Here is a 20,636-nt window from a genome sequence, read left to right on the forward strand (position 1 = left end):
AGAGGATCCTTCCACAGTGACTTCATTTCCTCTTCAGGTCAGAAACAACTCAAAGTCACATCAACCCATCTCAGTTTTCACACAGAACAGTGAAAAAACAAGTTGCTTTTCATTCCCCTTTAAAGATCCGTTTCCACCCACTAGGTGGCGCCATTTTCGTCTGTCAGTGTGGGACTGCCTCACACGCTTCCCAAACCCAAATGACTCGCTCCGACACACTCCTTTCTACAAGTTTATTGAACTTTTTACTACAACACATACAATATAGCATAGTGATGAGTCGATATATACAGAGATGTTTGCCCGGTGATTCTTCACATATTCATGTTGACGCTACACTATAGGCATACAGAAATAAATAAAACAAACATTTGTCTGAACAAAGAGCGTGCGCATTTCTTTTGCATCTTACTATGTCATCTGCACGCTATTGTACTTACAGGATTAACAATATATAGCACATGTATTTAGATATGTTCAAATCAGATAACAGGTAACAATATAGTACACACTCCCCTCTAAATTCTGATTTATTACACTTAAAACATGATGTCCAATAGAGGGTCCACAGTAGGGTCTGACCAGGAGATTATTACATTTTGAATGTAATGTGTGAGAAAAGAGATGTTGTATGTACAATTCTGTTATGTTAGAGTAAGATTTATCTTTTAATCCCCTTCCTTTGCTTAGCTTTCACTAGGACAAACGGATCTGATTGTTTATCAGCAGTCATATAGTTTTAAGTCTAGGGTTAGGAGGAAGACAATGGGGCTGGACCACGGTAGCTATGATTGGGAATGTGAAGCCCTGAGATGTTGTTAATGCCGGTAAAAGCATCAGGCTGAGTGGTGCTGTCACGAATGATTACAAACATGAGAAAGATTAGGGATCGCATAAATGAGAACACTCCTGCTTGGATATTTTACATTGGGAATAAATCTGGTTATATTAAAAAAAAACACAAAAAAAACATAAATAAATTAAAATAAAATGTAGGATAAATTACCCTGTAAAGTGTGACACCAGATTCACTTTAATCCCTTTTATTCTGCTAAAAGCATAAAATCAAACTAACATTTTCAGTTTTTACTGGTTTTATTCAGCGATTCACCTTCATGCAAAAACATCCACTTGTCCGTTACACGCCAAAGCAACGCTGCTTTCTTCCATCCTGATTGGCTGGTCAGGATTTCTCACAGAAGACTAACAGCACAACCTGTCAAAGTGCTCCAGACTGGTGGCTGCTCAGCTGGAGACTCACCTGCAAAACCTCCCCAACCGCTGGATTTTTGAAACAAAAATGAACCACTAAATAGAATCCATGGATTTGCCAAATGTTGATATGTTTTCACATCACGTTTAGAGATCCGAATTCAAACAAGGCCTGTAGAACTTTAAATTAGAAGATGTAAACAGCATCTTAATCTAAATGATTTTTGCGAGCCCCTATTTTAGCCCAGCTCTGATCCTGTGACAAGATGGAGACAGAAAATGGGCATGAATGGAAGAGATAACGACAGCTCTGATCAGACATTTCAATCTACTTACAGGTGGGGTTTTCTAAAGTTGCAACTTTCTGTAGAAACTCTAAGATCCGTCCTCATTCTGCATTTGCAAGGATGATATCTTATCATAAAGTTATAAGTTTATATAATAAGCAGCTCTAGAGGTAGTAGTTACAAATGTTTGCAGAGAATGTGTGTGAGTTTGATCATGAGAAGTCAATTCATATTAAGGCTTGGTTAGAAGACTCATAAAGTTTGACGTGGGGAAGGGGCCACATTAAATGGAACGTGGGCATCATTATCCAGAATGAAAAAGTGCATCAAAAGACTCCAACCTCATTGTATCCAAGCATTTACAAAAGGATTTCTCACTACAGACGGTTTGATTGAGCTGGGTTTCCCCTCACGTATTTTTTCTCTACTCATCTCTTACCTTAAAAGAAAGGATCCAGGTATCATTTTTGCAATATAATGTGTTTAAAACACAATGACAACATCAAAAAAACGTCTTGGACTCAGATTTTGTTATCAAAAGATAACCTAAAGCTCTGAAACCACAATCAGGATTAATGGAAACCCGCTCTCTCATCTGTCGAAGTCGATCAGACTTGACTCGCAGCATACCAGCTCCCCGAATGGACTCATGACACAGGCAAAGATTGGAAAGCTAACCCGCTAAGTGACATGCACGCAGTGTGTGAGTCTTCTGTTACAAGCTGGTGTTGCATACTATACTCTTATTTATGACAGAGAAAAAGGTCATGTCTGCCTACAGTATGTCATCCATATGATGCCCTTAAGAAGATGTGTGCAGGGAGTGGGGAAGGCTGTGCATTCACACAAACAGTTGCTGGTCAAAAACCTCTACTGGAGTATACGGCACTATTATTTACAACATGTGTGTACTAACTGATCAGATATGGGGTCAGCCCCGTTTCAGTTCAACCACCCCGAGAGGTGATCAGCATCAGTGGCATGTGTTGAAAAATTGATTGCCTGGGGGCGTTCCTTGATTAAAAATATCGGATTTAATCCTGATTGAACTGAAAAGGACCGGACCCCAAACCTGAGGGCAAGTGTTCACCATTGGAGCAGGAAAGGGCTTCAACTAATTAGAAGACTACAGGGCTACAGATCTTGGTTGTCATCATTATCGGTGATGCAGTGCAGGGTTGAGGGGGCCAGGCTGCATGCAAATGGGAGGGGGAGGGTCCGGTGGACGGGTACAGTGTTTGGTCATCTTCTGCAAAGAGACAGTAACAGGAAGTTAGAGTTCAGAGAAACAGAAGTCAATTCAAAGCTCTACTGATGATTAGGAACTAACTTTTAGGAATTTTTGCCATTAAAGCACATTTGTTGTGTTTGTTTGAACACATTAGATCAATATGATTATCATCTATTGTGCATCTGCAACCTATTATACAAACAGTAAAATAAACTTGTAGACTGATTTTCTCAGCTATGATACTCAGGTTTTACCCTATCTACAGTGGTGGACTAGTTAGGAAGCACGTGCAGTTGTAGCAAGGAGGCCATATGCTGACATTTCCTCCTTTTTCTAGGATTATTTTATCATAATCCCTCAAAAATACAGTATACTGATGAGGCTTTGAGTTATGACTGTTAAGGTAGGGGATTTGAGAATGAAGTGTCAGCGAGTGTCTGCAGAAAATTGTGTTTATGACTCAGTAGACTTTGTTAGTTACCAAGGTATTAACTTGCAGCAGTCTCCTGCTGAATCATGTAGTGCCTGTTTGAATCATCCACCTCGCTGCCACAGTGAACTTCACTCCTGTTAACGCAGATACACAAAAACAACACTGCATAACCAAATATATATCATCCTTATGTACCATTTATCACTCCAACTGGTTCATCCAACAATCCACAAAAATCCACATTAAGTTAATTTGTGATTCTGGCCCAGTGTAAAGCTGGGATGCACAGTAGCCATCCTGTACTCGATAAGAGGTTAAGAAAATGGATTGCACTCAAACTGCACACACAATTAAATAAAAATAAGTAAAGCAGCCAAACTAACAAGAGAAACTGCGACTGATGTCCTCACCTGTTATCATTAATGTCTCTGCCTTCACTGATGCTGTTACCTGTTGGAAACAAGACATAGTTTTATCAGTTTGTTTGCAGTAGCATAAAAAATAAGAAAAACTGAGCTGCTGACAATATTTGTATTGTGTTAAAGCACAACTACCAGAAGTGCCATAGTAGGTGCAGGCAAACACACACACACACACACACATTTAGATTGTACTTACCGTTGTCAATGTTGAGTGGGTAGGATTCCAGTATGTCCCCATTATATCTTCCTGCTCTGTAGCCCAGTGCTGTGGAAACTCTGTGGAAAACCCCACAGAAGAAACCATAGAGATGCACAATTATACATTTGGCCACACATTCAGCAGCAAACTTGAACAAAACAGGATGCTTCATTTTTAAGATCAATGCAGATTCTCAGTGACCTTAAAAATCAATCATAATAATGTGTGTTTACTATCTACTATCTGCCTGGAAAAGATGAAGAAAACTGATTTAAACCCACGTGTTGTTCTGGACAGAGTTGGGATTGCAGCTGACACTGGTGGACTGCTGTGGTGTCACGTTACTCTGGAAGAGGGCATTGCTGTAGGTGTTGGCGTGTTCAGTAGCACGGATGTAGGCGTAGAACGGGTTGGTGGGAGAGCAAACGGTCAGCTGTTTTGGTCTCACTGGCTTAGCTGTCGGGATGAAAAAACGATGTAAGACAGGGTACAGCTGCAAGGAAACTGGGTCACTGGGCTGCAGAATTAAGCATCAAGAAGTGCAGTACCGATCTGTGCTGCATGGGGACGCCTCATGGCATTCTTTGCCCTCATTGCATCTTTGATGCGGTCAACCTCCTGCTGGTAGCGACGGCGGTCCATCATGGCGCCCTCTTTGGCATCCCTCAGTGCAGTCTCCAGGGCCTTAACTCTCTCAGCAGTAGACCGAAGACGTTTCTCCAGCTTTGGAAGCTCACAGCGCAGATCTGCATTGTCACGAACCAGCTGGAGAGAATTTTCAGTCTGATTAATTCATTCACAAACTGTGCCTTTTGGACATAACACAGTTCTGTGTATTCAAAATCGCATTCTATGCTATATGCATTAAGTTTCTGTACAAGAATGTGCAGCTTGTGCAGGATTTTAATTATCTTCCAAAACTGCTTTGTGGCTAAGAATCAAACCACCACAACCGCAACTGAGATCTAATCCAAGCCTGTCTGCAGCGCAGGTTTGCATCAGTAAAACTTGTAACTGCTCTCATTTCTGGGTCATTCACCTGTTTGTGAACCTTTGTAAGCTGGTCCAAGTTATTCTCAAGAAAGGAAATCTTCTGCTTCTGGGTGCAAGACCCCCCGCTATCATCAGGTTCCATTTCGGAACTCTGCAGAGGAAAACAAAAAATGGAGGCAAAGGGTGAGATTTTATTTTGTCCCAAATGGCTGTAATACCTGCAGGGGTTAAGGCAGGCTGACAGAAGTTTTTCATTTAAATTTTAGTTAATCTACTGCTAAAAGAAGAGCTTAAAATTGGGTTTGAAGCTGTCTGATCTCAGCTCTCTGCAGGCCTTTTGTCCCAGCTGTTCTGCTTTTTTAAAAGCTTAAGAATTTTTTTTAATCAGTACAAACTTTAGTCGGAAAATTTACATGATCTGACCAAAAACATGAACAGTTCATTCCGTATGGCGACACCCAATATTGATTGTTTGACTAAATGCTTGTGTCTAGTTTTACCCAGAAAGGACATTTCTTCATGCAACATATCAAATATTGAAGGGGATTAGAGGGATTAAGGATGCTATTGTTTTTCCTACTCAGGTTTAGCAGGCAATATTAAGGTCACAGACCTCTTAAAACCCTCTTAGCGTGTTTTTAAAAAAAGAATTCCTTTCATTTATTACTCGATGCCTTACTTTTTTAACTCGCGACGTGAGGTCTTGAACGAACAGCTTGCGCAGGTTGTGGAGGGTCTGGAGTTCGCGGGCCTGGATGACAGACAGATGGAGAGGAGGTTAGATAGGTAGACATCTGTGGATGATGTGAAATATGAAGCAGAGAGGTAGTGATAGTCTGTTTTACTCACGACAGTCTCCTCCAGACCCTTCAAGTCCTGTTTGGTCTGCTCATGGCGCTCGTGCAGGAATCTGACAGAAAAAGCAGAAGCATCATTAAAGATAAGAATAAGTCTTATCTTTATCATAACAAATCATATTGATGTATTGTTTTGAGTGCACTTTATAGGAATCTGAGAACAAAATGACCCCTGAACACTTACGAGAGCTCCTCCAGGCGTTCGCTCTTGGTACTGTCCTGGCTCTTCAGGCGTTCGAAGTCAGCGCGGATCTGAGCCAGCTCCAGTTCCAGTTTGGAGTTACGACTGCATGCATGAGGTATAAAAACACAAACAAGAAAAAAAACACATGTTCAGAGACAGCAAGACAAACAGGAAACAGCATTAAAATACTTCATCAATACACACCAAACTGAATTGTTTTAACTGTCATCTTTAACAGTGTTAGCATGTAAGGAATAAGAAATAAAAAACATGTATGTAAAACAAATAAAGAGGACTACAGACTCATTGAGATCATCAATAATCCTCTGCTTCTCATTGATCTCATCCCGCAGGCGGGCCAGCTGCTTGTGGTGGAGACCACGGTGGGACTCTCCCTGATGACGAGGAGCTTTCTGGAAAAGGAAAAACAAAAAAGGAAGAGCGCCTCTTTAAAGATGCTGACCTATAAAATCTCACACTTTCAAAAAGAATGTGTTAAAATCCTGCACACACTGTTTGTGTCATTCACACATGTTGTGTTAAACTGTGCCCTAAATATGGTTTAAATAAAAGACAGAAAGAAAGAAAGAAAGAAAGAAAGAAAGAAAGAAAGAAAGAAAGAAAGAAAGAAGGAAATGAGACCACTGACAAACAACATGTGTTATATTGTCATTATTGTGCTGCTGTCTTCAATTGGGACATCATTGCCCTTAACTAGATATGCTGATGATTAAGGACAAAAAGTAACACATCTGTTCTGAGAGTGCAATATTTACTTCAATCACCTTTGCATTAAAAACTGAAAATGAGCAAAAAGTCTCTGTTAAGCACAGTGAGCGCGGTCACCATAATAGATCCCACTAAAAGTCCCAAAATACCAGGTCAGACTGGAATAATACTTTGAATGTGTACTGGACCCAATGTCAGAAATGTACTCACTGCTCTGCATTAAATTCTTTTCTAAGGAGGCTTCTTACCTTCACATTTCCATCCTCAGTCTCACCCTTCTCTCCATCCTTCTCCTCAAGCAGGGAGTTATCTTATAGAAGCATAAAATAACAAATTCAACCAGTATGAGCAATTTCAGCAAAGGTTTTAGTCACATATTAATATTTTTACACCATGATTTTCTGTGTGTGTGTTTCTGTGTTACCCTGGTCTTGCAGCTTGGCCAGCTCCTCGCTCAGGGAGTCGTGGCTCTCCTCCAGCTGTCTCTTCTTCTGCTCCACACTCTGCATGTACTCTGTCAGAGAGCGGATCTTTGCCTCATGCTGTAAAAAGACAAGTGTCGCCCCACCCCAGGACATCAGAGACATAATAACTCAATCTCTGCTAACAAGAACAGATATCTTAGATATATTATTTTCTACATTCTGTCTGTTTCTTTTTATCTCACGCCCACATATGTTCTCATAAATCATCAATTTCATTCTATTTTGTGATGCCTCATCATAGCCTATCTCTTACCTGAGAGATAAGGAGCTGGCAGGAGGAAAGCTCCCTTCCAGTCTCTTCCATCTTGCGGTGGCACTCCAGCTGCATGTTCTCCAGCTGACGGCAACGCTTCACCATGCTCTTCACCTCCGACTTGATCTTGCTGATGTAGAGGCGGGCCACAGTGAACTCCTCCTCGATTGCACCACTGATCTCCACTGGCTAAGAGTGAAAATGAAAGCAATATTTTTTTGTTAACAAGAATTTCTCCATCGGTGCTTGATACTCTAAATGAAACCTCTGTGATCGTGCTCACCAGCTTTATCTCCCCATTACCCACGATGGAGCTGAACTCGCTGAGGTCCCTCATCAGCCCGTTGAGGACCTCAGCTATGCGTTTGCGCTGCTGACCGCTCACCTCCTGCATACGAGACAGCTCTGCCTCCAGCTCCATCAGACTGGCCTGTAAAATAAAAGAAGGTGAGCACCTAAGGAGAACTAAAGCCTTTTAATTGCATCTGGACCTTCATTAAAAATACACAAATGAAAAATCAGCAGACTGGCTGAAAAACTTTGGGAGAAAGTCAAGATTAAGATTAAGATTTACTGTAGGAGAGGAATACTAATGAGTCATACTCAAGACCACAGAGCTCTAAACTTATCGTATTGCTGTGGTGCCGCCTACCGTTTAGTGTGAGATATATTAAGGTCCATAAATACTTGGATAATGACTCAATGTTATTATGATCAGGATGTGATTGAAGTGCAGGCTTTCAGCTTAAATTTACCTAGTTCAACAAAAGCATTGCGTTTACTTTTTAGGAATTACAGCCATTTTTATCCAGTCCCCCACTTTCAGAGGCTCAGAAGTAATTGGACAAACTAAAATCATTTTAAACCAAAGCATTGTTTTTAATAATTGGATGAAAATCATTTCCAGCCAATCACCAAATGCTGTGTTTCCTTCCTTGAGATGCTCTGTCAGGTCTTTACTGCAGCTTCACCTTCAGCTGCTGCTTCGGGTCATTATCCATTTGTATTGTGAAAGGCTGTCCAATCACCAGAGAGTATAGGCCTGTAGACTTTTGGATTCATTCTGCTACAGATATCAGCAGTCACATGATCAATAAACACTAGCGACCTGGTTCCACTGGCAGTCATAGCATTGGCCTCAGAGAGAATATGATGTGGCCTGAATCACAAGTTTGTTTCTCTCCTTCATACTTTAACTGATGGTTAATTTCATGGGTTTTCAGCCTAATTATGGCCTTCTTTACTTGCACTAAAAGCTCTCGGGACCTCGTATTGAGAGTTCCAGTGAAAAGCTATAAAATGTAATTCAACACTTGGAATCAGCGCCATATATTTAATCAGAAAAGTGAATAATGAGGGACTAGGCTTTGAAAAGGGGGTACTGTTAGTTTTTTTAAACTCTTGGCATTGAAGTTGAAAGTCTGCACTTTAGTGCCAACTAGGTTATTTAATTTTACATCTACTATGGTGATGTACAGAGAATAATTACAAAAATTATTTCACTGTTCAAAATCTTTTAGATTTAGAAATCAAACCATTTTTGACTCCTATACAACTGCAGTGTTTTCCCCTCACAGTGCTGCTACAACAGGTGCTTGTCTCTGCAGTGCAATGAGGAAGCAAGCGGATCCTTCTGGTCCACCTCCTGTCTCTGAATTCAGACACCGTTCTATTTGTCTCAGTAAATCTGTCGCACTCCAAACATTTACCATTTTCTGGGACAGTTGCTCAGCCAGCAGCTGGTTTTGCAGCCCCTTCTCCTCCACTTCCTGGCTCTTCTGGTCATAGTTGATGGCTAGTTCCTCCAGAGCTTGCAGCACCTCCTTCACCTCAGCCTTGGCGCAGTCGCTCTCCACCTGCAGCCTGCCGAGTTCAGCCTGGACTTTGTCCCCATCACCCCTGGATGAGGCCAGAAGCTGAAGAATGGGAGGTAATAAAAAGAATGGGAGATAACAAGGAAGATAGAGGCAAATGTGGGCATTAAGGTAAGATCTTAGAAAGAAAACAAGCTGCTTAAAGCTTAAATTTTAGAATTAACAAGTATCCTCACACTCACAGCATGCGCACTCATACAGTGTGGATATGTTTGTGTGACTGAGTTTGTGTGATCTCACCTCATCCTGGTCCAGCATCTGCTGCTTCAGTTTCTCCACCAGCTGGCACTGAAGGTTGATCTCATCATCCTGCACACACATGATGGTATCATAAACACAAAAAGTCCATACTCTGTCACTTGGATGTCTCCAATATATAAATCAATAATTAAACATTAAATGGAAGTGAACAGGACCCCGAAAACATTTTGTTTCAATTATAAAATGTACACCATTGTTTTTACCATGCAGGTAGTAACAACAAGCAACAGAATGAAGGCACTGTGTGAGGAATGTATGCAAGAACCTTATCATCCAGCTGCTTATACAGCTTGCGTATCTCCTCCTCATACTTCTGCCGCTCCTCCTCAGAAATGCGAACCACAATGGAGGAGGTGTCATTGTCCAAAATGGGACGCTCCTCCACAGACTCGATACGGGTCACTATTTCCGATGTAGTCCTCTCAGTCTCGGGCACATCTTCTCCTAAATGGTAGGAAAAAGTGAACAAAGAAGACACATTACAATGTTGCACTTTAGTTTGTAATGTCAGCACAGAAGAGTTGGAGGTACGCAGCCTTGAAGTCCCCACCCCACACACACACCCCCACACCCCACCCGTGACCCACCAACACCTATATTTGTTCTAACCGTTTCTCCAGCGGTTGAGCTCCGACTCGAGCTTCTGAATGGTCTCCTTCAGGGTCTTGTTCTTCTCCTTCTCCTTCTCATATTTCCTCTTCCACTGCTCTGCTGTCAGCTCCAGGTTGATTGAGGCGGTGTTCCTGATGGTCTTGGCACTGTGAGAAAGAAAGGGCTGATTATGTTATGTTCAACAGTCCTACTGAGTCCAAAAACTGTCCAAAAACTCAGCTTTACCGTTGTAATATGACCCCAAGGTAACATGAAACTTAACAGTCACAAAAAGCAAATAATGCTTCACATTTTTTTAAAATATCAGGTAATAATTTGGTCTTCAGATCCTTCCTTGGCTTTGTGGAATAAAAACAAATGTACAAGAGCCACATCAGTAGGTATCTGAGACTGTATTGTTTTTTTAGGTCATGCTCAAAATAGTTTGTTGCCCTGATTTTAAAGGATAATCTTCCCTGCTGAAAAATGTGACAACACATAAACACAGTATAAACACATTTCCTAGTTTACCTGCTATTTTAGGAGTTAAATTATCATATTTACCTGTTATTTTATCTGTCCCTCTACTCCTTGCTGAACCTGAGATTGGACTATTTAACTATCATGTGTAAATCTACATTTGAAGTCAAGCATGAATATCATATCAAGTAGGTTAAGATAAAAACATGTTGCTGAAATCATGTTTTCCAGCGCTGCTTTTGAAGGGTTAATGTTGTATAACTACACTACTTCATGCTAAAAAATATGTCTGCATGTGAAGAAGCAAAACACATTTTAGTGGTTTAGAAATAAACATCTAACATGACGTGTGATTTAAATCCACAGAGGCATCTACCGTTGTCCAAACATCAGAGTTGACTTGGTCTCAGTATCGTTGTAGCTGGAGGGAGAGCAGCAGATGAACATGGTGGTGCGACAGTTACCGCCGAGGGAGTCCTGCAGGATGCGGGTCATTTTGCTGTCACGGTACGGCACGTGAGTTTTCTACAGGACAGAGTAGGGATGATGAGAAAGGGTGATTAGAAGAAAAGAGAAAAAGATCAAGAGAAAACCGAGCAACATAAAGCAAAGGAACTGCCAGAACACTGCTTCATTTACTTTTGTTTCTTGATTTAATTTTAATCGTGCAAAAATTCATCAGCATAAATTCAGCAAACATTGCCCCTCAGCTTTTGGATTCTTAACCAGGACTGGAACTGCTTTTTAACGTGCCAGATTGGTTGTGCCATATCCAACTACTCTGAAAATTAGCAGGCATAGTTTTGGCATTTCATGGCCAAATCTGGTGAGCTGGCAGGAATGAAAGAGAAAAATCATGAGTGTGGGTACTGAGCAGGTCAACAGGCAGACAGTTGGTGTCCATGTGTGTTAGAAATGAGGTAAACAAAACACTTTATAATGTAGAGAGTGAATTACACATGTTTCAGTTTATTTAAAGTCACTAAATTCTAGAATAAAAATAAGGTTCACTGGTGGAAAACCTAATTATTCTTCTCTGTATTTAAATTTCAGTTTAATTTACTCCTTAAATATAAATCGTTCTTCTATGTTCCTAAAAAAGTTTAACATCGAAGTCAAAGGAGCAGGAGCCCAGCTTAAAAATACAAATCCTTTACTGTAAATCACAAACTGTTATTTTTGAGGCACACCGTCCCATGGAGATAGTGGAAAGAGTGAAAGTAGCTCACCGTGCCCTCAGCCAAGGCAGAGATGACATTTCCGAGAGCCGAGAGAGACTTGTTGATGTTTTTAGCCTCATCCAGGACGGCACCTGCAGCTCCGGTCTTACTGACCTGGATTAAAGAAAAACAGGGAGCGAATGAAATCAAAGAACGGAGAATGTGATGGAAAAACAGGCTTACTCATTACCTAAAACTGCAATGTAAACAAAGAATAATGTAAAATAATCACACAATAGTCATTACAAGCATTTACAAGTCTTTCATACCTTCTCACTGCCAGCCAGATCCACCAGGTACAGTTTTCCACACAGCTTCTGCTCCGTCTCCACGTGCTCCTGCTTGATGTTGATCAGGAAGATGCTGTGGCTACGAGAGCTGTGCTCATTCATGTCTACACAAACAACGACAACACAACATTCAGAGAAACATCCATTTTCTTCCGCTTATCCAATTCAGAGTCACAGGAGGGCTAGAGCCTAACACAGAGAGACAGCCAACCAGTCACACTCACAACTACGACCAACTGAGAATCAACAGTTAACCAAACTACACTAACTACAACTAACTGAGTCTATTAAGTAGAAATGCAGAAAATGGAATAAACAAAGGTCCTAGAATTGATTTTTTTTATCTATTTAATAACTACAATACTGTGACTCATCCTTTCTGCTGATGGAAGACTATTACACTTCAGTCCTAATCATGCTTTAATGACCAACAACATGAATTTAAAAAATGTGGCTTCTAGATTTTTATCCAACATTTTGTTCAAAAGTTGTCTTTGTACCAAGAAAAAATGTGTATTATGTGCTATATGTTATTATAACACAGCAACTCAGTCAAGGAATAATACTTTTGTGTTTTACACGATGGCTACTATGATATAAACCCCATTTTAGACAACTGAGTGCCACTAAAGTCACCGCAAAGGAACCCATCAGTAACACTGCAGGACTAAGAATGAACAGTTATTTAAAAACTACCTTGTCAAAACTAAGCATGACCCAGAACCCAAGCTCATCACTGACTGCTGAGTCAAGAATTTGTTGGTGATAATTAATATAGCCCGAATTTACAAACAATGGGCAAAAAAGTTCTGGTAATTTTGTATACTGTATACTAAATTTGTATATTGTCTTCTCAGGCTGACTTCGCTTCAGGCATTTCAATGCATTTCATTCTCTAGGGCTCATCTCTTTATTTTTTAAATAACCAATCAATAAAGAGTAATTCAGGGGTGGATCTTAAATCTTTCACATTTTGTCAACCAGACCAGCCATCACTGCAGGACAGTGGTATCAGCATTTCACAGAGAACAGGCATCAAACAGCATTGATCTAAAAGCTTCTCGCCTCTCAGACGGAGTTCAGGTTTCTCTGCAGATGATATCTGAGGGCATGAGCTCAGCGCAGTGCTGAGTGTCGGCCCATCCAACTGTTATCAGCACACCGTTCTGCAGCACAGTGAGTCAGCAGCCATCGACAGGAAGCAGACAACACTGTGGTGCTCAGCATCACAGGCTATAGTAAGTCCTGTCCACTGCTGTTTCCACCCAGGCTGTTTTACAGGACAAATTGGTATAAATGATCATTTTTACCCTTTAAGACTAGTGGACACACTATATTTTGCTATGACTGATGTCTACATTCTTTTCATTTAAAGTGCCTCATAAGGAAATTTGCTGATTATCTCTCCCTCAAACAACCAATAATAAACAACAATAGAAAGTCCACACACTATTTTAACTTGTACTATGTACTGCTGTTATTAAGCTGCTTGAGGATGCTACATAGATAAGATTTAAAAAATGAGGAAAAAACAAGTTTTTGTCACTTTTTGTTTGAGTGGAGGAACTCTTCTGACAGAGCGCAAGCTGCAGGTCAGTGGAAAGTGTGTGTGTCGGGTCAGACAGTGTTTTATTAGCCTGTCTGCTAAGAGACTGCTCACAGATCAGCTCAAAGGATGGATGACTGAAGCCGTCGATACTATGGAAAAAGCAAGAAACTAGCTTTTTGACATGTACTCCCTGTTTTTATATTGGCAGCTTAAAATGATTTAAACCGTTTGAATGGAGAGACTTTGCATTTTGAAACAAAGGATGAGAAAAGGCTTATAGAGCAGGGCAGCACAACTTTTTGTTCTGCATCAGACTATTGATTTGTTTTTTCATGGAGGTTTTTAAGTCCATTTGCTACATTATCACCCCAACAAACAGCCTTCAGCTTTATTGACTTTCCAGAAGCTTTGGACGTCTCAGGGCTCTATAAAGTGGCCCAAGATGCTTACCTCTGTATTAGCATTGAAAATGAGTGAATTAGATTTCTGGAATATTTTACCATGTTTGCAATCTGTGATAACTGCATACACAGACCTCTTATATTACTGTTTTTACAGGAATTATCATTTAACTGAATTTTTTCAGTTAGATGATAGAAAGTCTGTTTTTTTTTACCCTTTTTTTCATTTGTTTTATCACATGGCATATTTAATTTATTTTATGATGAATGGGACTTTTTACTCTGACCTATTTTCATATTCTTGCTACACTACCTACATGCTGAGATCATCAGATTACTATTTAAAAGAAGGCTGACTGCAGTTAATTAAAGGCACACACTAGGAAGGAGGAATGTTAAAAAAAGACAGAACAGCAGATTAAAATGTGAACGAATTTGTATTCTTCCACATCACTAGATAAAGTGTTTTTGACCAGAGTACAGCTCAATTAACTTTATAATATCGGTTTAACTGATATTCTCTGTTTTAAAAAAAAAAAGCACTAAGATTGGAAAAATGTTGGCAAATGTTCTCCTGAAAAGTTGGAAATGATCACTTCTAAACTTCAAGTATTCCATTTTAACAAGACAAGATGGCTGCTTTTTTAGTCCACGCTGTCTCCCAGATTTTTTCACATTTACAGCAAACTAATGGATCAACATACAAAGGTACTGCTTTATTTCTGAACTACAGACGATCTGCAGTAGGTGGTAGCTTAAAAATCCATTTCAATCACTTTGCAGAAAAGCCCATTTTCAAAAGATTTCACAGAAAGACTTTGTGTGTACTAACACACACACACACACACACACACACACACACACACACACACACACACACACACACACACACTGAGGCACGAAATGCATTAACTCTGAATGGCGGAGATCTGTGCAGGCTGAGATTTATAAGTGTGAAGCAGTGCTGATGTTTTTTGTTTGACACAGAATCCCAAAGCAGATCTGACCTCATTCTTTTTTTTTAGTCTGCAGTGGAGTTCAGCTCTGAGTCAGCACACAACCCACAGAAAAGCAAAACACACACACACACACACACACACACACACACACACACACACACAAACACACAGTTGTGATTTTTTGGAGCGATATTTATCAGCAGGGTTTCTTTATTATTGTAATATTGCTCGGTAAAAATCTATACTGCTAAATATTTAAGACATACTTACAATCCTGCAGAAAACCAATTAAATTTACAGGAGGAGCAAAGTGCAGCAGCTCCTGATGCTTGTTATGACTTTATTAAAATAAATTTTTTCTTTCCCAATTTGTTATTGTCATACAAACCACTTCATCTCTCACAATTGCATCACATTATGAAATGCATATAACAGAACCTCATTTCTGCGAAAATGAGTGAGGCTTTTTGTGATAATGCACAATAACATGCTGATTTCATAACACATTAACAGGCCACATGAACTCAGCTGCCATCTCATGCATCACTAACAGAAAGAAAGAAATCAGAAACGTTACAGAGTAAACATTCAGATTTGTCTTTTTGTTACAGTATTATATATAAAAATTATGGGGGGAAAACATCAGTCAGGACTGTACTACTCATCTGTAACGCAAAGATAAAGACTCACTAGTCACAGCAACGTGGCGGTTATTTTTGCCCTCATCAATCACATCCATAACTTCATCAGGGCTTGAAACGAAGCGCTCAGTGCATCCCTAAGGACAGGAGAGGAGAGGAATAGGAGACAAGCATATTATCATTTACCTGATGCAGCCCATGAACAGATATTCAGGTAGGACACCTACCTTCACATATGGCACCCTGTTCTTATCCTCATGAACAGACAGGTTGGTCTTTGTCACTAAAAAGTAAATAAAGGAAAATCAATGACTTTTTTGGAGGATCTTTTAGAGCAAACAAAAAATGCTGCACTGGTTAATCACAGTGGTAAATCAAAATAAATTGACGTGAGTTATTTATTCTAATACTAACCGTCCAGGAGATCACGGATTTTATCCATATAGATCTCAAAGTAGGAAACCTGTTGGAGAAGAAAAAAAAGTTTCCTCATATGGGAAAAAAAAACCTTTAAGTGAATTATTGTTTGAAGCGGGTTTTCACCCTGCAGAAAATCACTTATTAAAAGAAGGCATGTCCAAACAAAGCATAGCACAGTGAAACAAAAACATAAACATAATACAAGATAAGACATCAACGCATGTAACAAATGTGACACCTTGATGTGGAATTCAAGGTTTTCATCCATGGCAAAGATGTGATTGAAAATGTCCTCGGCGATGCGAGGAATGATACCCATCTGGTGAGGGTCGTGCAGCTTGCCCTGCAACAGGAAATTGTGCATGTAATTACATGTGAGACACAGCCACACAGTAAATTCTAGTTTGATATATTTCCTTCATTATAATAATGCCTTTAAATTTCCATAAATTCTCTGGTAAATCACCATCCATAAGAGGGAAAATGGGTATGTAACAAAGAATCAGCATAATAGCCCAATGCTAAAAAAAAATGAACATTAAAAGAAAATTTACCTCCATAGTGTGAGTCTTCCCGGAGGAGGTTTGTCCATATGCGAAGATAGTGCCATTGTATCCACACAGCACATCTATAAGCAAGAAAAAACAAGAAAATGAGGTTACGCAACATGCGTTCACTAATTTGAAGAATTGTAATTTATTTAGCAGCTCATCCATACCTTTCACGATCTGCTTGGCACAGGTGTTGTAGACTTGCTCCTGGGTGGTGTTGGTTGGAAACACCCGATCAAAGGCATAGGACTTTCCCTGCATAGACAAGGAACAAGAACAAACAGATCATAAAATCCTACTGAAGTACAACTAATGGTTCAAATGAATGCATCCTTTGTTCCCGACCAAGCATTAAGGAAGAATGATGGTGCATTAAAACATCAAAACTTTAATAAGAGTTGCTTTTTCCATGACATTATCCATACTATAACTGGGCCACATCTGTGAAGGAATGTTCTAAATTACTCACGTACAAATTAGATAACAGAGTCACTGAGTGCTGAGGTGCATAGTGCTTAAAAGTCTCTAACACTCTGGAGGTTTGGAGCAGTTACTAAGTCATTAATATCAGCACAAAACTGTGTGCCAGGAGCTTCGTGGGTTTCCATTGGCCGATCAGGTCCTGTAGGTGTACGTGTGTAAATCAAAGGTGAAACAGAGTCTGAAATGCAATTGTGTAAAAATGCCTCTTGGTGGATGTAAAATAGTCAGAGACATATTTCATCCTTGATGTAGCATCTTCATATTACTGGCTGGGCGTACTGAAATGCTTCATTTCTAGCATCATGCTGTATATTGTACTACATACGAAAACTAAAATGTAAATATGAAAACTTCTAAGTGGGTTAAGTACTAAATTAATTCTTGGTTGGATACAGCAAATTTCTTAACAGCTGACGATTACAGTTGACAGTTTAATGTTTGAACAGACCAAGGCTAGCTGTTTCGCCTCCAGCCTCAGCATCGACCTGCTAAATGGAACAAAACTCTAGTTAATAATTCCAGTTTAATTGCTGAAAGTGATAAATGCTCAGAGTTTGCTGCCCGGTAACAGAGATTCATCACACTCTGAAACAGAAAACAGGAGCATATCTTATGGCTTATTATAAAGGTATTAAATAAATGCAAGCATAAAATCTAATGATGAACAGGTAGCTGGACACAATGTAAAAAAAACAAGGGACAAAAATCATCCAAATGAAGCTCATATCCTGTTTATACAAGTCTAAAATTGAGTCTGTATTTTGTATTTTTTAAATGTTGTCCTCATGATAGATCGGTTCCTCCTAAAATCCACAGTCACTGTGTGAGACACTGACGAGTGACTCAGCCCAGACAGGCACGGCTGCAGAAACCAGGCTAATAAAACCCTGAATGTCACCATCCCATCTGAGGCAGAGTCCACAAAGCAACGCAGAATGATGCTGCCAGAACATGAGCCGTAGAAAATGTCATTAACAAATTGACTCATCTGCAGACCACCCCCACGCCAGCATGATTGAACAGAGAGACAATTCAGTCCCGGGATGAGGGAGGTTGGGAGGGATGAAGGAGGCACACAAAGAGGCATAAAAATGGAGATGGGAGGACAAATGGAGATGAGCATTGAGACAGTAACGACAAAAGACTGAGAGAAAAACACCAAAGCGGGATGAGATAGTTGATAAAGCCAGAATGGGAGGCACAAAAAAAGGTGCAGCCAGAAAGGAGATAAAGCAGGTCAGTCAGAGATGCCTGAGCTCACTGAATGATTATTGATCATCTCTATGGGCAATTAGAGGGATCAGTTTCTGGCTCTACTGCATCATGCTGAGGGGAGAGAGGAAGGTCAGGATGAGATATTTCCATTACTGGTAGACATGATTTCAACATGATTCCTCCCTCTGCATATTAGATACGTCATTTGTACTTTAATTAAAATACTAAAACTACATAAATACATTGAAAAAGCACAAATATTTCTTTGAAGTCAGCGTCTCGTATACTGAATATGGCAGACAGTTAACTTTCTAGTTTCCAGTGGTTTCTTTAAACTATGTAATTTTCATTAGACATTCAAGCAGTGTTGTTGCGGGCACAAGGCATAAGATGACATTGTTGGATATAAAAAATAATTTTAGGACATATTTTTTGTTTGTTTAACCTCAATAAAAAAAAATTGAAAACAGCAAATGAGAGATATGCGGCTTGTTCAGGTTTGGTTCCACCCAACAACCCTTCATCTGTCTTCTAAGCTGAAACATCTACTGCTTCGAGCATCTGCTGAGTAATAAACACAACAGAAATTAATTCAGTCTTGTGTTTTGCATATAAACAGGCCACGTTTTCTACTTCAGCACAGCAAAAGAAAAAAATGATAAAAAATAAGAATAGAAACATTTTAAATCAATAAATAAAATGAAAAGCAAAGATGATTCTGGGCAATACTTTACATTTATTTCCCATTTATATACAGGTAACAGTTTAACAATTAAGGGCTCTTATATCTCCCATGCAGGAAAATAACTACCGGTATATAGGAAAATAACTAAAATGTGTATGTCATATACAGTTTGGAACATGTCATATAACCATCTATGCCTCTTTATAAATGTACCATAAAATGTTTAATGATGGTAAACTAAAGTAAGCATGATGATGGGCCTGATGTGTGTCATTCATAAGCTGCACGGTGCAGTCCTCAGTCAGCTGATGTAGGAGGCCAGAGTGCGCATTTAATCAATATTAGCTACATAAAAGCCATGTGTACTTGTTATGCTAGGTGAAAAGACAATTTAAGGGTAAAAAAGGAGGGGGGGGGGGGGGGGGGGCGTTCCTCCCCTGAATATTGTGTTTTCCTGCTGATCTACAACCCAAACAGATGGGCCGGGCTGATGATTTATTGATGGAGGGCCTTCCTGCACAACAAAGCGGCTTCTTTTTACTCACCCCGACGACGACGGTGTCATCTCCTTGGAATTTGGGTAGGAACTGGTCCCCACGTAAAATCTCCGACTGATTTAGAGGACGAAAGCGACACAGCACTTTTATGTTGCATTCCGCTGGGGCATCGGCCATTGCGCAGATTCAAGGTGGAGGATGCTGCTTTCTGCTGAGAGGAAAGATGCTACTGACGCTGGAGGCGATTAGATCTTGGGCCTGATCTGTGCGTCTGAATAAGCTCTGAGTGATGCGCGCAGGATCCGGTCCTTTTATATCGAGGCGGCTCTGAGGATGGCGGATAGGTCGGCCTGTTTCTTACCCTCAGAGAGACGATAATAAATTTATGCGCAGCTGGACGGGTTTTCGTGTCGCAGTGAGGCGGCCAAGCTAAATTGGATGTCAAGGCGCAAAACAACCCCCTACATCATTAAAACAATGAGCTCTGAAGCGAATCGATTGCCCCTGCTTGTTTGTTTCTCGCTCGTCGGTTCCTTTTGTGTTGTTTCGTCCTTTCCCGTGCAGGGGCGGCGGTGGGTGTGCGTCTGGCCGGTTGAAGGTGAGATGCTGCTGGAAGGGCAGTGAGGTAAAGCTGCTGCTTGATCGCCCTCCTTTGGTCGCCACAGCGCCTCCTATCTGTAATCCGAGGAAGGGCGTGGTCTGCATCCGCCTCTTTAAAGTGGTACCCACAGCCTCAGCATCACCAAGGCCCAAGGTGAGGCGTCACATCTGAACAGAGGATCGAGGAATAACTTTGTTATCATATACATCACAAATAGTCGTTGGCTCTCATCCAAGGAATGACTGTACTGCTTGGAAAGCCATATGAAACCATTTGGGGAAGAGAGATTATTGATTAAGGGATGATTAGGCTTCAGCTTAAAGTGGCATTACAGGCCAGGGTGATGCAGCAATATGTCAAGACAGCACATTGAATGTCAGAAACCTGTAATTAACACTGAAAATACAACTACTATGGAGTTGGGTTTTAGTATCATAAAATATGGGCTGTCTGCAGAAACACAGGAACCATCTATATGAGCTATTTGCAGGGTTCTGGTATTGTGCAAACAGACTGAAATTGAACTGTGGGTTTTCTTTTAGAGTGGTCACGTATGTTGCTTATGTATATATATATATATTTTTTTTTCTATGTTTATGTTACATCTATCTATCTCTAGAATTTTTTAAAGGA

General features: G+C 40.2%; 1 protein-coding gene across 1 annotated transcript; it reads right to left on the reverse strand.

Moving 5' to 3' along the window:
* Positions 1–2,092: 2,092 nt before the first annotated feature.
* Positions 2,093–20,032, reverse strand: kif5aa (kinesin family member 5A, a). The gene is made up of 29 exons (XM_080897863.1): positions 19,451–20,032; positions 16,690–16,777; positions 16,526–16,599; positions 16,210–16,314; positions 15,966–16,014; positions 15,779–15,834; positions 15,601–15,688; positions 11,981–12,105; positions 11,721–11,825; positions 10,868–11,016; positions 10,030–10,178; positions 9,686–9,864; positions 9,400–9,468; positions 8,995–9,201; positions 7,569–7,715; positions 7,286–7,474; positions 6,972–7,089; positions 6,796–6,857; positions 6,122–6,231; positions 5,819–5,920; positions 5,627–5,687; positions 5,457–5,528; positions 4,824–4,928; positions 4,333–4,549; positions 4,066–4,240; positions 3,782–3,861; positions 3,574–3,613; positions 3,212–3,297; positions 2,093–2,748 (listed from the first exon to the last, which is right to left on the reverse strand). The coding sequence occupies exons 1-28, from the start codon at positions 19,577–19,579 to the stop codon at positions 3,219–3,221; spliced, it is 3,129 nt and encodes a 1,042-aa protein (XP_080753989.1). The 5' UTR covers positions 19,580–20,032; the 3' UTR covers positions 2,093–2,748; positions 3,212–3,218.
* Between the last annotated feature and the right edge of the window lie 604 nt (positions 20,033–20,636).

Source organism: Rhamphochromis sp. 'chilingali' (assembly GCF_963969265.1).
Source record: "Rhamphochromis sp. 'chilingali' genome assembly, chromosome: 12".
In the NCBI taxonomy this organism is placed as follows: domain Eukaryota; kingdom Metazoa; phylum Chordata; class Actinopteri; order Cichliformes; family Cichlidae; genus Rhamphochromis; species Rhamphochromis sp. 'chilingali'.

Bases quoted from the DNA above. Each gene is read 5' to 3' on its own strand.
- kif5aa (XM_080897863.1), bottom strand. From the start codon at position 19,579: ATGGCCGATGCCCCAGCGGAATGCAACATAAAAGTGCTGTGTCGCTTT. The intron at 9,469-9,685 runs GTTCTTGCATAC...ATGTGTGTGCAG, and splicing joins ATAAGCAGCTGGATGATAAG to GATGATGAGATCAACCTTCA. The intron at 3,298-3,573 runs GTGAGGACATCA...CTGCGTTAACAG, and splicing joins AGAGACATTAATGATAACAG to GAGTGAAGTTCACTGTGGCA.